The following is a 15,790-nucleotide window of genomic DNA, read 5'->3' on the forward strand; positions in this document are numbered from 1 at the left end:
GCATACAAATTGTTAGTAAAAGAAACCCATCTAATGGTCTACTTGCCTTGACTGCTTCCCTATCCTTGAGTGTGGCTAATTTTTCCTCCTCGGCGGCCACCAGTTGTTCCGATATTTGCTTTCTCCGTGGCAATGGGAAACGTATTGGCACTGAGAGTAAACTAAGATACGATTTCGCGTTTTTCCAGAGCTCGGTGTAGGTTTTTGCGTTTCACAAGACATTCTTCGAGAGCATTCAGACAAATATCCAGCTGCGTTGCCTTCATCAGGAGTGTGAAATTTGACTTTGGCTCCAGTCTGCAATCATTTAGCTGCGTTCATCGTTCGTTAATCATTTTTGCGGTTGAACTTACTTTTTAAGAAATTCCCGGGAAGCAGGAGGCTTGAGCACAAAAACGGGATTCTCGACATGAATGCAAAAGCGGCGCAGCAGGCGCTTAACATCATCTAATTTCCTCGAGACGATTCTACCGAGTGCATCCTTTAGCTCATAGGTCGAGGATGATGCAGTCAGATGCCGTCCCATATGTTCCGCATCGAATCGGTTCCATCCAATGTTACACAGGGTTATTTCGATATTGGCTGCCCTTTCGCCGTTTTTGATGAGCTCTGAAAACAACAATCAATGGATACATAAGCTGGAAAGGCACACGTGGTAGTGAAGCCTGTAGAGACGTACTCGGTATGCTGGCCGCACGGCTAGAGGCACGGTCAGAGCTGTGATCGTGGCACTTTTGCCACTCCCGTTTTTGCCCACCAGAAAATTGGTGTTGGGTCCAAACTCCACCGTAAAATTCTCATGGCACATGAAATTATCCACGTGTATGGATATGACCTTGCCGCAGCGATTGAAGTCACTTGGCAACTCTGGTTCGTAAAACAACGAAAGATTTGATGACGAAGATGATCGCTGCGACCTACGTGAACCTGTCGATTGTGGACACCACGTGTTGTTTTCCATATCCTGCTCGACAGTTTCCATCTTGTACTCTTCTGCGACTGTGGTGGCAATCTCGATCTTTTTAGTTGTCTGCTCTGAGGAAGATATACGATTTATGTACATATTCTGTGAAAACAAAAAGCTCCGGGACGCCCAACAGCAGAAATTGTTGTAGGGGCAGTACTTACTTGGAGATGTTCGCTATCTAGAAACGAGGGTTCGGACTGAAAAATGCACACAAAACTATAATTTTTCTTTAGTTCTAGTTGTTGGCTTTGGTTTTGATCAATTTTACAGGAAAACATCGACAATAAAAGATGACAACTATCGCTTGCGTGTTGCCTGGTCTTACTTTTAATTATCGAATTTAACATCGTAGAACTGCCAACCTGTTGGAAATGGCCAGTGCAGAGTAAGTGTGGTAAAGTGTGGTTATGGCATTAGACTTTGCTAACTCGTGTTTTGCTCTCTTCGGGTTGAACGAGCCAGAGCAGCAGCGCATTTAATGTGCCTTGAGTATTTCATAATGGGATGCTTATTTATCGTCGTCCTGCCACCTGTTGGAATCATGATCATCGGGCTAAGACAATCTGCAAAAATCAACTCTTAAGACTTTGTTTCAACGCAAACGTATGGGAACATACTTGATTACCGTACTCTACCAGCAAGTCGCCATGGTTTCGTTATGTAGTGTATCGCTACTAGAAAAGCCGTATAGCGCCTACAACATCAAACGAGTTTCGTGGGATTACAAACAATTAGAGCAGCTTTATGCGTAGTTGAAATTTATCAACCGTCAATTGGCGTCTCGAATGATTTACATTTATTTTATTTGATTTTTTTTTTTTGGTTTTGTTGGTTACTTTTTGCGCCTTCATTCGAAAAGCAAACATCATGACCAACAAGTCTGGTTGATCTGGTTTATGCCACAGACAGAGGCACAGAGGCAGAGACGGTGTGGTTTCTGTTGCCGGGTCTCTGTCTCTCATTTTTGACACCTGTTTACGCACCTTGTTTTTTGGGAGACACACACAAAAAATAAGTCGATTTTGACAGCAACACGTGTCTGAGTGGCTTTCGGTATTGTGGGGAGGGGGGATCGTTACGGAGTCTGGGCGCTTATGAATGGTATGCGCGGTCTGGAGGTTTTTGTTAGGTTATGGTTTGGAAATGTCGATTTGGATTAAAGAAAGCATAAGACATTGTAAAAGAGTGGGTAAAAGGGTCTGGCGTATAGTCTACAGTATTGCAGTATTTCTGTATGGTGATTCGTGGTATTTTCAGGTATTTTTATGAACCATTTTCTGGTATTTCTAAAATGTCTAAAATATGTCTTAAATATCTGTAATTTCAGGCAATATAAACCACTTTATAAACAGAATTTTCTGTTTAAATCCAGCACAGCTTTCAAAATATTAAACTATATTTATGACTATTATGGAATGTAATTTGTAAATAAAAAAGATCTATGTACGTAAAATCTCTCGTAATATAGGTCACTCATGATTCACAGTAAAAAGATGTTTCGCTCAACTTTAAAATCAATAAAAACTAGCACAAAAAAGAAACAACCAAAACCAGAACAAACCGAAAAGGAAGATGTCCCAAAACCACCCTTGAGACACATCCCAACTACAACTACAAACAAGAGCAAAAAGTTTATAAATGAAACAAAAAGTAAAAGAATAAGTAGAAAAGGAAGCGCATAAACTAGAAGAAGTGGAAGAGGAAGGGGAAGGCAGAGGCAAAACTAGTGGCAAAAGTAGAGCAAAAGTAGAATCCAAATGAAGACAACGTTGTCGCTGTTGAGATGCTGCCTGGAACTTGGGGACTCCTCTCCTTCCACTCCTTCCACTGCCAGCGATGGCAATGGCGATGGCGAGTCGTCGATGTCGTAAGACAAAAGGGCGTCAACGTGTCACGAAAACCCAAGGGATACAAAATAGAAGAAGACGAAAGAAAAGAAATGTCGGCTAAGGAAATAGGAAGAAGCAGCAGCAGCAGCAGAAGTGGAAGGAAAAACTTTTCAACGTCTGCTGGGTTTTTCCTTTGCTTTCCCCCTCTCCCGTCTGTTGCCTTTTGGCAGAGAGAGTGAGAGAGAGAGAGCATTCTATAGCCAAATGACGGCGACGCCCTCAGACAAATTTTGTTGCTGTAGGTTGTGTGTGGCAGCAACAACAACAACAGCCATAGCTAAAGCCAGAGCTCAGGAGTGGGGCTGCTAGTGGGTGGCGGCTGTGGCTGTGGCAGTGTGGCAGAGTGGCTGTGGTGGTGGTTGGACTTATGGCTTAATTGGGTGGCTGGGCAGCGTCTGCCGAGACGAAACCAACAGCAGCAGCAGCAACAACAGCAAAAGCAACAACAAGGTTCGCTATAAATGGGGAAATTGCTTTTTGGGACGACCCACAAAAAAAGAAAATCAGCCACGAAAAACCGAAGGCTGTAATACTCTAAAAATTGGAACTTGGAAGTAAATGTTATCATTAATGCAAAGGATATCTATATTTAAGAGAGAAGAATCATCTAAAGTCTCAGATTTTTTTCATAGAAACCAATAAACGAGCCCTGAAGTCATGATATAAAAGGATTTTTATTGATAGACTGGAATTATTTAATCAGAACTGAGAGATCTTATCAACAGTTTCAACCGAAAATTGGGGCTATTCGATTTTTCGTACAAGGAAAGTTCGTACATTGAAGACATACTTATCTATCTCTCTATCCATTCATATATTCTAAAGAGATCTTCCCACCAATAAATATATTTTAAGCACATCTTTTGTAGTACACTTATATCTTAGGATCGTATACATCCATGATTATCTACCTATCTATCTATCTATTTATTTACCTATATGTATATCTATCTACTTATCCATCTATTCATTCTATTGTAGCCTCAATCTTTTCTAGATACTCGGATACCCTTTGTTAGGGCATCGGAAAACACTTTTGCTTCCATGTCGTTTCGTCGTTTAGTCGGTCTTTCGGCCGTTTCGTCTGTTGTTCCGACGGTCTGTGCCCTGTATATGGCGCCTTATCTCGCCCTGTCTTTCCCTTTTCCCCAGACTTTCTCTCTCTCTCCCTCTCTCTCTCCTTATATATGTAGTAATCTGCTGTGTGTGTGCGTGCGTCTGCTGGCACTGTCTGCTGGCGTTTACCAGACGACGGCAGCAGTTGTTGCCTCGCCCATAGCTTCCGTTGCTTTTGGCATTTGGTGCCACATGCTGCCCTGCGTCCTCCTCTCTCTCATCCTTCCGCTTCCTTTTACGACTCCTCTTCTTCTACTCTCTTTGCTTCTCTTCTCCCCCTTTATGGGCTGCTGTCCTTCGATGTCTGCTGTGAGTGCGACACAGTTTTGTGTGTTATATCGTCCTTCTCCTTCGTGTTGTGTGTGTGTGTGTGTGCTTTTCTGTGCCAAATGTATTGCTCGTTATGTCTGCTGGTGTGCTGTCTGTGCCTGTGTGTGTGTGTGTGTGTGTGCCCGGTATTGGTGTTTGTTCATGCGTCTGTGTGCGCTTGTGTCTGTGAAAACTGTGGCGCGTGTTTGGCATTAGTGACAGTCATGTCAGCAAAAGTTTGAGGCACATTCAACATTCCAAGTTTATGTCGTCCTTTACCTCCCTGCCACTGCCTCTCACCTCGCTCTTCTCTTCTCTCCTCTCCTCTCCTCTTTTCTCTCTCTCTTTCTCTCCTTACTTTTTGGGGTCTGGGGCGTGGCAGCAGCTGTGGGTGGCGCATGTTCTGAAAATCACATTAAAGCTCCTTCTGGCTTTTGATGATTTGCTTTTCTTAAAGCGAGTTTTTTCTTTTGGCGGATTTTTGTGTCTGGTTTTTGTTTATTTAATCATAAGGATAAGCACATTGGAATCGCTTTTTTTCGTCTCCTAGAGGTATGCAGCGAAGGTTGTTCTGCCCCTGCGTCATGCAGCAGTGCCTCTCGGTCGGTTGTTGTGGAATCAACAGACAATTCCTCGGCTTTCGCTTGAAAAAACATTTTTTGCATGGTATATTCGCGACGAAATTGTAATAATTTGTTGAGACGATTTTTTTTCGGATGATTCTGATTATTTTAATAAATTGTTTATGATATGTCTATTCATCGTCTTATGATGGTCGAATGGTTTAGTGCGACGACACTTTTTATGGGATTTCGTTCTGCAAGGCTCTCTCCAACAACAGTTCGAGGGTTATATTGTACATATCTTTTCCGTTTCTGATTGTGCATTAGTACAAGTTTTCAGGTTCTGAATAAAATCCGTGGGCTGTACTGAATCCCAACCATTGAAGAAATACCAAAGAGTATTAGCCAAAGAATCCTCTAGAATCCTTTAGTGCATATATGAAAATACTGTAAATTCGTATGAAAATTGGGCGTAAAATCTTCTTTTCTCTCTATGAAGGTCTCTCCCCATCGTAAATCATAAATACATTCTTTAGAGGCTACCATTCTATGCCTTGACTTTGAGGCTTTTTCTCTGAGTCTCGTTTCGAGGGCGTTACGTAGACGCGTCCTGCAATTATCCAATCAAGCTGCAGGCTTCCTCTCTCTCTCTCTCTGGACGCCGCCCCGATCAAAGCCTGTCTATCATTTGACTGAAATCATTTCCGCAATTTTATTGTGCCTCGTGCCAACATAGAAGGAACGTGGGCGGCATGCCCCAAAAAAAAAAATCCGAAAGAAAAAGAGGGAAATTAGACTCGAATTTTCCCCTTTTTTATGGGTCTTTTTTCCGCTGCGGCAGCTGCTGCTGCTGCTGCTGCTGCTGTTGGGAGGATATAAAGTACTCTCCTACTCGTATCTAAATCCATTCCATGGCCAGGTCAAGTTTGGGCTTTTAACTGGGTTGAACATGAGGCACGAGGCGGTGCCAGGCCCAAGACTATGTATTTTTTTCGCCGCTATCTTGTGGTAATAACTTGTTTCGCTCAATATGTTTTTTTTTTAATACACTTAAAGAGGGTATTGTGATTGTGATAAGGAGAAGGAAGATCCAGGGAGAAACAGAGATTCGACAAGCGAAGCTTTCGGGGACCGATTCACTGTTTTTTAAGATATAAAGCATAGAAAACCGAATAATCTTTAGCCCATAAAAAGAGTATCCCCCGCTTCGGTCTTTAATTGTGGCTACTGCTTTTGGCCAAATGGTTTTTTGCATTACAATGTCAGATTAATCAAAACGAGCCAGCGAACAGCAGCAACAGCAACAGCAACAGCAACAAAACGTTAACTGAAGAGAAAACCCGACAATTGTTTGGGGCCTGTGATGGGGCGTACGAGGAGCAGTACGAGTATTGCTTACTGTTTGCTTCACAAGAAATACGAATGCATAAAATTTTATGTTTTTCTGCTACCACATTTGATGGGACTGCAGTCTGTGGCTATGGCTATGGCTATGGCAGTGGCAGTGGCAACGTCGTCTATGGGTGGTGGCAACAAGTGGGCCAAGCCACCACCGTCACCGTCACCGTCACCGCCATGGCCACAACCGCAGCGGCAAACGGCAGTGGCAGCGGCAGCAGCAGCGGCAGCGGCAACAGCAGATGATTATCGGCTGCAACAACAACTGACGTTGCCTCTGCATTAGTTTTTATTGAGGCAACTGTTGGCTGAGGCTCTCGGGGCACCAACTGCCAGACAAAGCGGCGGTGCAACAGCAACAGCAGCAGCAACAACTGACAGAGCAACATTTTCATTACCATTCATCACCTGACGACGACGTCGACCGACAACGACCGACAACGACGACGACGACGACGACGATGACTCCAATGGAAAACCTTGTGCCGCAGACCAAAAGACCTCGACTTCCTTTGGGTCGATGCAACTGTTGCCACTGCCACCGCTCTTTGGGGCACCTCAGGCCTCCGTGGCAGTTGCATCCATCCATTGTGTGTGTGGCCCATGGCCATGGAAGTTGCTTGTTCAAGTTATGGCTTTCTATGGTGATCAATGATCTATGAGAGAAGGTACGGGGCCGCCTCAACGATGATGAAGAGAAGAGGCACAAAGAATAGGGGATACGAGAATACGAATGGGAAATAAGGGATAGGAGGAGAGCGGGATAAGAAATATAAACCCAAGCTCCTACATTTATGTTCCTTTTTACGATGATTTTAAATATTTAAGAGGATAACCTTAAGGAGGGTCTTATTTATGTATCCTATCTTACTTCGTTCCTCTTTCTTAAATCGATAATTATCGATCCACAAAATATTGATACAATTTCGATGGGAAAAGCAGGCAATGATCAATTAAAATTTTAAAATTATGTTAATTAATGTCGATATTTTTTCGGTAAATAAACCATTTATTTAGTCGAACTATTTAATCGATTTCGATAACTTATTTAGTGCATTTTTTGGTGAATTTCCCGAGATAACTTAGACCGAGATTTCTCCGTTTGCTAGTATTTTCTTTTTACATTTTTCCTTCAAGTATATACCCATATAATATCTAGCAACCAATCCTTTATTCCATCCACTATTTATTATTTAAGCCATGCGTCAAACACTGGTTGAAACCCTCGTTCGCTAATTACACAACAACATCATTCATTCGTCTGTCCTCTCTGTTTGTCTGTTCCAGCAATTATCTGATCAGACACAACCATCCATCCAGCCATCCATCCATCTACCATTTTCATACCTATCCATCCAGCCATCCATTCCACTAATTCGAATCGAAAGGCACGTGCGGCATAGTGTTTTTCCACTTATCACTCGCACTCCAATCCGGATTTCATTAGTCGATTTAACATTTGTTTTTCATCATTCTACCCACAATGGTATTTAGCAGGGCAATGTTAATTTCATAGCGAAATATTTTCACATGATAATAGATATTTTGCGAGCGTCGCTTTGTTTGTGGCGTCTGTTTTCGGGGTCAGAGAGATGGTTGAGGGAATGGCTGCTGGCCTTTGGTCAAGGCAAAGGTCCCTCGTCTCATTAGGAAAGGTTTCAACCCCCAAAAAGTAGGCAATGAAAAGGTGATACAGTGCGATACAGGTAAGGCAATATGTAGGGACAAAAGTACAACTAACTATCTTTCAAGCGAATTTATTGTTACATTTGTGCAGGTTTTATTATAGAAAAGAACTTTGTTCCAAGACTATATTTAATCGATTTAGATAAACTAGTACGAGAACGTTTTCAATATATTTCAAGAAGTGATTCAATAGGTGATTGTATCGACATCAAACAGACTTTAAGCTGTGACACTCATATTATACACACACATATGTACGTATTTATGGGCAAGGATATAAATATACCCTTTCCACATTCAGATAAACAGAGAAAGAATGGAAGGGACAATTTTCAGACCCATTGCCGAGACCCAAACCCGAGACCCAAACCCGAGACCCAAGACCCAGACTTGGACCTAACTTGAGTCATTATTATATAATTTTGCTGTTGTTGTTGTTGTTGTCACACGCTTTTATGACATGTTGTGAAGGACAGACAAGGATCAGGGATCACAGGAAAAGGAGACCTGAAAAGCATTTATTTTCGGATTGGGGATACAAAAAAAAAATAAAGGACAAAAGTTCATAACTGTGACAAGGGGCCGCCCATCACCATCATCACCATCACCATTGGTCCTGGCAGTCGTCCTAGTCATCGTCAACGCCAAAGTCCAGTGCCAGTGCCAGTGCCAGTCCCAGTTCCATCGATAAGAAACGCAAAAACGAAAACAGGACAATGGAACAGGACAATGGGCCTTCAAGCTACGGCTCTAGCCACACGCACGCACACTCCTGTGTGTTCCATATCCGATTCGTCCTCGTCGGCGACATGCTTTTTCCTGTCTGTGCCTCCATTTTTATTTTATTTTTTTTGTATGTGTGCCTCTCCCCCTGCGCCCCTTTTTCTGCTGCTACCTTCTGCGTCCTGGTTTCTCCTGCCATCTCCTGTCTCCGCCTGTCTTCTTCTTTTTCCTCCTGCCATCGCCAGCTGCCGCCTGTGTCTGCCTCCTGTCTCCTCCTTTCGTCCTGCCTGTCTGTGTGAGCTCGTTTCACTTTTGACTCTGTATTGGTGCGCGTGTCTGCCGCCTGGCGTCCGCCGCCTCTACGCCCCGCATCGGCCTGTCGAAAATGTTTTCCATTTCAGTTAGCAAATTATGTCGGCCAAAAGAGAGAGACAGCCACAGACTGTGCGAAGGAGAGTAGGGGAAAGGACAAAAAAAAGATATATAAATGAAAATTTCAGACGCGACGCAGTTGGTAATGAATGGAATGTGGCACGGAGTGGTGGCCAGAGGATAGGGGGTCTAGGGAGTGGCAGACATTGTTGGTTATACAATAGGACGAAGGACACATTGAAAAAATTGGTTCTGCCTCCCGTACCCAGTCCGTGCCCCTCTTTGGCCTGCTTTTCTGCTGCTTCTGCTGCTGCTTCCTCTTGTTGTCTCGGACTCCTCGAACCATGTTCTGTTCATGCCGCTAACGCCACCCCGACCATGCCACTTGGGGCTTTTATGGGGTCTCGACACTGGCGACGCTTTCCACTTGAATTACGCGACCAGCGAGGCATACTATACTCCCAGAAGGCAGTAGGGGAGAGGTAAGTCGGGGAATTGGGGAACGGACAACATAAAGTTGCAAAATTGTTGCAAAAGAAAACACACACAAAGGAAAAGGACGAAAGACGAAACAAAACTAGAGCACAGGATAGGGAACGGCAAAAAAGGGAAGCAAGTGGAGAGACGAAAGAAAATAGAGTAGTGGAGTGGAGTGGAGACCGGAAGAGGGAGCACCAAGCAATGGGAGATATTCGCCATTTTGAAAACTATGTACAGGAAAAAGCAAAAAAAATACTGAGGGGATATAAGTTCTTTAAATACCCTTAATTATTACCATCTTTATAGAAGAATATCGATCATTTTCGATACTAAAGCGACTCCAAATCATCAATAGTTATCGAATTTTATTCGATTTCGATAACTCCTTGAGTTTTTCATATTGTATTACTCCAAATAATCGATTAGAAAATAATCACTAAATATCGAATATTATTCGATATCGATAAAAACTCTTTCTGTTAGTTTTTCTTACTGTCGAACGAATTTTCTTGAGAAAACTGTGTAATATACTATGTGTATGTGTACGTATGTGTGATTTGCAAATGACATTTCCGCTCTTCCATTCCTTTCCGTTCTACCGATAGACCTTCTGTGGCGGCAAGAAGACTGTTAGCAATGTTTCAGACTCAAAAACTGAGGTACTGGCTGAGATGCTTAAGTCTCTGTGGCACAAAGAGTTCCTCGTAAATGGTACTATGCTCGTTTAGAGGGTATATAAAAGCAGATTGAATGGCAGGACAACTGTGGAAACATACTAACAAAAGAACGAAAAAAGAATACAAGCAGAAAATGGCTGCCGGCAATCGTTGTGTCATCGATAATAAAGATTAAAAGTGATATGGAAATGCGCTATGATAAAACCCACAGAGGGACAGAGAGAGAGAGAGAGGGGGAGATACAGAGAGGGAGGGATGCAGGCCGAGCAGAGGGTGGGGCAAGTGGGTGGCAGAGGCAGTGGCAGTGGCAGAGGCAGAGGCAGAGGCAGTGGCAGATTGTTGTTCGGTTTTTGCCAGCTCTCGCATCGCAAGTGGTTGACTAACAAAAGAAACTGCAATGCCATTGTAAATAGTCGTCGGAGGGACACTCACACATACACACACACACACACACACACACACTCATGAATACACTCATACAGCTTTTAGCTGCTTTCTGGTACAGTGGAGATCCTTCGAAAGAGTTGTGGAAACTAACGAAACAACAGCGCCCCTAAAGACGACCCACTTTCCAAATAATTCCCCCCCATCATTCCTCTACAGAGAGTGCTGACTGTATTAGCATTCCCCTCATTCGGATTCGCATTTGGATGTGGATGTGGCTCCATTATGCCAGAGCCTCGTCAAGAGTCTGCTTCTCCATTTGCAGGATTGTACTACATATGGATATGGCACTCGTACTCGTACTGGTACTGGTACTGGTACTGGCAGTGGTATGTGGGCGTGTGGTTCACCAAAGTGGTGCACAAAGTGCTGCCGGCGACCAGCAGAGAATGTGTGAGAAATGGAGAATCCTAAATACAGAGAAATACAGAGAGTGAATGGCAGGGAGAGAGAAAAGGTCTCACTCTGTGAGACTACGAATGCTGCTGGTTGTTGGCTGCGGGTTTTCTCATTTCAAACAAAACGACCTTCAACTCTTGCTGGCAGAAGAAAACCCCAGCAGCAAACCAGGAATCAGGTCATGTCCAAAGAGGGTGTGGGGACTACAAAACCAAAAATTGTAACTAACAAAACTATGTTGCCTGCTCTCTTGGCCAACTCAAACGCAGAATTCAGTTTGATTTTCGCTTTACAGTACTTTGAGGCATAATACATTATGCAACAAAAAAGCAACCGCAAACGAGAAGAGCAATGAAAGGATAAGAGAGAATTGTGAAAGAGAGAATGATTTCTCAAGTATTTTACTTATCCTTTGTTCTATTGGATCATGGAAATCAGGTTGATCGATTGATTTCTTGGTTGAAACCACAACCGAAAGATCCATAGACCAAAGGAACAAAAGCCAAAGACTCCTCCTCCGAAACTCCTCGACCAAATCGGTCTCGATCTATAGTATTTATTATACCCGGTACACGAAAACTTTAGGGCTAGTCTGTTTTTAAAAAAGAAATTTTGCATATTAATTCGCAAAGGAATCGGCTTGGGAAATTATTATTGTTCCCATTACATCCATAGAATTTAAACTTTTTGCACCGATTCCTCTTCAGATGATAGGTATAACGCATCACCCCTGCAGTGGTCGTACAGCCCCTTTCAATGCCATTTTGTTCCATTCTTAGAGCACACATCGCTGCATGGCACAAGATATATTGAGAATTGAGATCCATTGAGAATCGTAATTCCGTTCCCTCGTTATACTCACGATCTTTTATCCTATGTGGTGCAACTCCAGACAGACACAAGACGATGCCTATGATTGAAATAAGCTTCATTCCCGATGGTGGATCGATGGTTGATCGATGGCATCTACCAGATTATGTGGACCGACTACGACGGATTTTTAATCTATCAACTAAAGGAATGCGAATTTTGGTCAACAGAATAATACGATTAGTTCCGGGTAGGAACTTAAACCGAAACCAACCTGATTCTTACCACATTCCAGAAGCAAAAGCACCGTACCATGACCGAAAGAGCCTGTCTGGGCACTCAGAAAATACAAATATGATGGAACTATACATTTTAGTCCGGAAACTCTCTTTTCAGGTCTTATTTTAAGCTCAGCACTACTGAGAGAGATCTGACGCCATGTTTCAAAAGATAGAGAAAGCAACGAAACATTTGTGGCTTCTACTATTCCTTGCATTTAGCTTCGCACTCCTCTTTTGTTTTGAAATGATTCTCGTTCGTGATTCCACAGCTATATAACCATTTCTGGCACTCCTTCAAATTTGGATAATAGCTAAATCTTGGAAAAGCGGCTGCGCAGAACAAATCTCCGTAGCCATGCTGGGCCGGTTTTTGTCCACAAATTGCTGCAGGATTTTTTAGTTTTAGTGCAGATATGTATCAATCGAAATCTATTGCGATCTTTCGTTATACTCACGATCCTTGTGGGCCCGTGAAAGGCCAGACAGGGCCACGATGATGAAAACAACGAAAATTAACTTCATTTTCTTGGTGGTTTTGATGGACTGCACTGCTTCTTTCAGATGATGCGGAGCAACTAATGTTATTTCTAATATAAAGTACTTATAAAAGGTGGAGTCAGAATTAGTTCTGGAAAGCGAATTAAACCGAGACCCGAGTTAAATTGAGAACAGAGCCCTTAACATCGATTTCATGCCAAATAAAGATCAAGGCCATAAAGGGTTGGAAATTAACTTCATTCTCGTTGTGGATAGTGGACTGTTTCTGCCGGATATTATGGTTATAGGAAGTGTATGTGTATAAGGAAGTCCATACACTTCCACTGCATATCCTTTTATTGCTGAAGAATTCGTGTATATAGTTTTAGCAATGGTTTATTACATGCATTCGGCCTCGCATCCAATTAAGTTGAAGAAATTATTATCATTCTCACCACAACCGCCGTACAAAAAGCCCTTGCACTCGTTGGTATTGTTGTAATAGCTGAAACGTGGCTCAAAGTCGTAGCAAGTGGTATTTCCATCTGAGTTTTTGCCCGGTTCTTGAAAACAGATCGCTGCAAGAGACATCCATTCGATCATTCCAATATTCTCTTGGTTATACTCACGATTTTTTATCTTCGGTGGCTCAATGAAAGGATCAACTCCAGACAAAGCTAAGATAAGGCCTACGATGGAGATAAACTTCATTCTTATTGGCAATCTGTATCTTTCAGATTATTGGGGGCGACTAATAATGTGTAACAAAAGCTGTTAGAATTCCCTAAGAATAGAATAATTTCATTCGTTCTGTGAATGGCATCGAAGTATTAACTGAAACCATGACCGAAAGACACAGACACGCCCAGCCTGTAAATCGGTGCCGTGAAGGTGAAGGTTCAAAGCCAAAATGGACAAAGATGGAAATTCATTTACTTCTTTCTCACTTGGCGGCTCTTAAGATCTTAAAAGAAAAGTTCTTTTTTGGAACTATATTCTTGTTAAACAATATTCCTATTCCACGCACATGTCCTCGCATTGCTTTTTAGTTATAAAACGATTTCTGTTCCCGCCACATCCGCCGTATATGAACTCTCTGCACTCCTTCGTCTTGGGATCGTAGGTAAAATTTGGTATGCCGGCCAAACAAAAACCGGAGTATGCTGTTTCTTCATTACAGCTCGCTGTAAGACACATTCGTTGCAGATATATATATCAATATAATAGTGACATCTTTCCATTCGCTCGTTCTACTCACGATCCTTTTGGGCCCGCGAAAGGCCAGAGAGGACCAAGATGATCCCTATACCGGATATGAACTTAATATTCATTTCGGATTGATGGTCGGTGTCTACCAGATGATGTGAAGCGTCTGATCGGATCTTATTTAGGAAGTGGGGAATGTATTTCTGCATCTGATTTCATTAGTTCTAGTTCTGGTCTTTAGTTCTGCAACATTTCTGCTTTCTGTCCTGAGTTTAGGAGATTGGGGAAAATCAATGAGATATTGAAGTAATATTCATGAAAAATCCAATTCGAAAGGTTTTTCTAAGCATTTACATTGATTTTCATAAAGATTTTCAATCAAATTTAAGATTTAGTTAAGGAAAAGTGTGTTTAAAACTTAATTCAAGTCAACATCCGTTGCAAAAGGCACTGTCACAAGAGGATAACAGCCACCCACTGCCTATCGGAGCCCACTATCCATTCACCATTCTCGATTTCCATGGCGGAAAATCATATTTCCGTTGTTGCTGCTGCTTCTGCTGCTGCTGTCATTTGACGTTGCATCTACCCTTCGCTATAGTATACATATATATATATATATGGCATGGATGCAACCCCCTGCCCTGCTGCATCCACATCCACATCATCATCTTCTTCATCATCATCATCGGATGGGTTATAATCGTCAACTGTCAGACTGCGTTTTGCGGTCGCTCGCAAATTGAATGTAGGTCGACCAAAAGCGAGCCAACGAGAGCAGCGTTGGCCCGACAGTCGCGTGACCGCAGAGAGCCATCGATCAGAGACCCAGTAACGAGCGCCAGTGCGAGAGGAGGGGCATGCAACCACAGAGAGCGAGAGAGGGAGGTGAAGAGTCGTAATGAATTGGCCGCCTCCATGTCTGACATGTCTGGCGGGGACAGCACCGGACAGCCCCGGCCTTTTGGGGGCAGCGTGTGTTGCGGTCAGTCAGTGTCATGAGCTTTTGACATGCACCACCCACCCGCGCTGCATGCCCCACTCTCAACCAATGGGTAGTGTCGTCACTGTCACTGTCTGCCGCCTACAGCCGCCTGTTGTCGTAGGCTGTTCTACTTTTTTCTAGCATAGTTTTGCATATGTCTCTTTTTTTTGTGCTATATTTGCCTGTGGGCTTGAGGCGAGGCTAACCTATATATCAGAGAAACTTCCTGTAGATAAGGAAATAGCTATAGAACAGATTTGCACTAGATTTGGTTTAAGATTGAACTTTCTGGCGTCTCTCATGGCTACTCTCTCGAATAATTCGAAATGCACTGCAACAAATCATTTTCTATATAAAACTTTTCAATGAAAAGCCTAATTAATATTATATCTTTTATTACATTACCTTAAATTACCTTCATTTTCCCAACTTTCCTTTGGTCAAAGTCGCTTTCACCTTTTCAAAGATTTTCCTTAACTTCTGTTGCATTTTTTTAAAGATAAAGAGGGGAGATTCAAAGCTAAAGGAGATACATATATGTCTGATGTATGTACATATATATATAGAACATATTTTTCATTCCAAATGTTTCCTCCTTTCTCTGCTTTTTCCTACTTTGCTCCCCCTATGGTACATGCTGGCCCCAAAATGTATGCTATGTTTTTTGTGTGTGCCGCAGCTGCCTCCATGTCTCCTCCGCCCCTGCCGCTGTCTCTGTCGTTACTTTCAGACACTCCTTTTTGCAGTTGTTCACACAAATACACCCGAAAACACACACACACGCAGCAAGATACAGGCACACACACAAGCATAGAGGCAAACACAGACAGAGGGCGACTAACTGATTTTTAGGTCGATGGCGTAAACGACAGAACGACCAACGAACGAACGAACGAACGAACGAAGGAACGTCAGGCGTGGTCTGGTCGGAACCAGAGCCAGAGCCAGCGCCAGCGCCAAAGTCCGGGTCGGATCGGTGGCGGTGTCGGGATTCCGGGTTTTTGGGTT

At 42.9% G+C, this 15,790-nt stretch overlaps 5 protein-coding genes and 1 long non-coding RNA gene across 7 annotated transcripts in view; 1 reads left to right on the plus strand and 5 right to left on the minus strand.

Annotated features, from left to right (window-relative positions):
- The window catches only part of Snoo (Sno oncogene), a 114,227-nt gene that overhangs the window by 47,067 nt on the left and 51,370 nt on the right, over positions 1–15,790 (plus strand). The window lies entirely within an intron of this gene.
- LOC6902976 (structural maintenance of chromosomes protein 6-like) lies at positions 517–2,268 on the minus strand. Its single transcript, XM_033379437.1, has 4 exons — positions 1,129–2,268; positions 949–1,035; positions 680–915; positions 517–609 (listed from the first exon to the last, which is right to left on the minus strand). The coding sequence occupies exons 2-4, from the start codon at positions 980–982 to the stop codon at positions 568–570; spliced, it is 312 nt and encodes a 103-aa protein (XP_033235328.1). The 5' UTR covers positions 983–1,035; positions 1,129–2,268; the 3' UTR covers positions 517–567.
- LOC26532135 (uncharacterized) lies at positions 11,539–12,122 on the minus strand. The gene is made up of 3 exons (XR_004469048.1): positions 12,108–12,122; positions 11,886–12,035; positions 11,539–11,813 (listed from the first exon to the last, which is right to left on the minus strand). It is a non-coding gene; the product is annotated as an uncharacterized lncRNA (long non-coding RNA).
- On the minus strand, positions 12,198–12,727 carry LOC6902977 (kappaPI-actitoxin-Avd3a-like). Its single transcript, XM_015180625.2, has 2 exons — positions 12,570–12,727; positions 12,198–12,498 (listed from the first exon to the last, which is right to left on the minus strand). The coding sequence occupies exons 1-2, from the start codon at positions 12,634–12,636 to the stop codon at positions 12,317–12,319; spliced, it is 249 nt and encodes an 82-aa protein (XP_015036111.2). The 5' UTR covers positions 12,637–12,727; the 3' UTR covers positions 12,198–12,316.
- Positions 12,912–13,360, minus strand: LOC26533952 (chymotrypsin inhibitor SCI-I-like). Its single transcript, XM_015180626.2, has 2 exons — positions 13,221–13,360; positions 12,912–13,169 (listed from the first exon to the last, which is right to left on the minus strand). The coding sequence occupies exons 1-2, from the start codon at positions 13,300–13,302 to the stop codon at positions 12,991–12,993; spliced, it is 261 nt and encodes an 86-aa protein (XP_015036112.2). The 5' UTR covers positions 13,303–13,360; the 3' UTR covers positions 12,912–12,990.
- Positions 13,572–14,001, minus strand: LOC26534171 (chymotrypsin inhibitor SCI-I-like). Its single transcript, XM_015180627.2, has 2 exons — positions 13,850–14,001; positions 13,572–13,775 (listed from the first exon to the last, which is right to left on the minus strand). The coding sequence occupies exons 1-2, from the start codon at positions 13,920–13,922 to the stop codon at positions 13,606–13,608; spliced, it is 243 nt and encodes an 80-aa protein (XP_015036113.2). The 5' UTR covers positions 13,923–14,001; the 3' UTR covers positions 13,572–13,605.

Source organism: Drosophila pseudoobscura, chromosome 4 (assembly GCF_009870125.1).
Source record: "Drosophila pseudoobscura strain MV-25-SWS-2005 chromosome 4, UCI_Dpse_MV25, whole genome shotgun sequence".
Classification (NCBI taxonomy): Eukaryota; Metazoa; Arthropoda; class Insecta; order Diptera; family Drosophilidae; genus Drosophila; species Drosophila pseudoobscura.

Bases quoted from the DNA above. Each gene is read 5' to 3' on its own strand.
- LOC6902976 (XM_033379437.1), bottom strand. From the start codon at position 982: ATGGAAACTGTCGAGCAGGATATGGAAAACAACA. The intron at 916-948 runs CGTGGTGTCCAC...GTTCACGTAGGT, and splicing joins GCAGGATATGGAAAACAACA to CGCAGCGATCATCTTCGTCA. The intron at 610-679 runs GTACGTCTCTAC...TGTTGTTTTCAG, and splicing joins CCGTGCGGCCAGCATACCGA to AGCTCATCAAAAACGGCGAA.
- LOC6902977 (XM_015180625.2), bottom strand. From the start codon at position 12,636: ATGAAGTTAATTTTCGTTGTTTTCATCATCGTGGCCCTGTCTGGCCTT. The intron at 12,499-12,569 runs GTGAGTATAACG...AAAATCCTGCAG, and splicing joins TTCACGGGCCCACAAGGATC to CAATTTGTGGACAAAAACCG.
- LOC26533952 (XM_015180626.2), bottom strand. From the start codon at position 13,302: ATGAAGTTTATCTCCATCGTAGGCCTTATCTTAGCTTTGTCTGGAGTT. The intron at 13,170-13,220 runs GTGAGTATAACC...TGTCTCTTGCAG, and splicing joins GCCACCGAAGATAAAAAATC to CGATCTGTTTTCAAGAACCG.
- LOC26534171 (XM_015180627.2), bottom strand. From the start codon at position 13,922: ATGAATATTAAGTTCATATCCGGTATAGGGATCATCTTGGTCCTCTCT. The intron at 13,776-13,849 runs GTGAGTAGAACG...TGTGTCTTACAG, and splicing joins TTCGCGGGCCCAAAAGGATC to CGAGCTGTAATGAAGAAACA.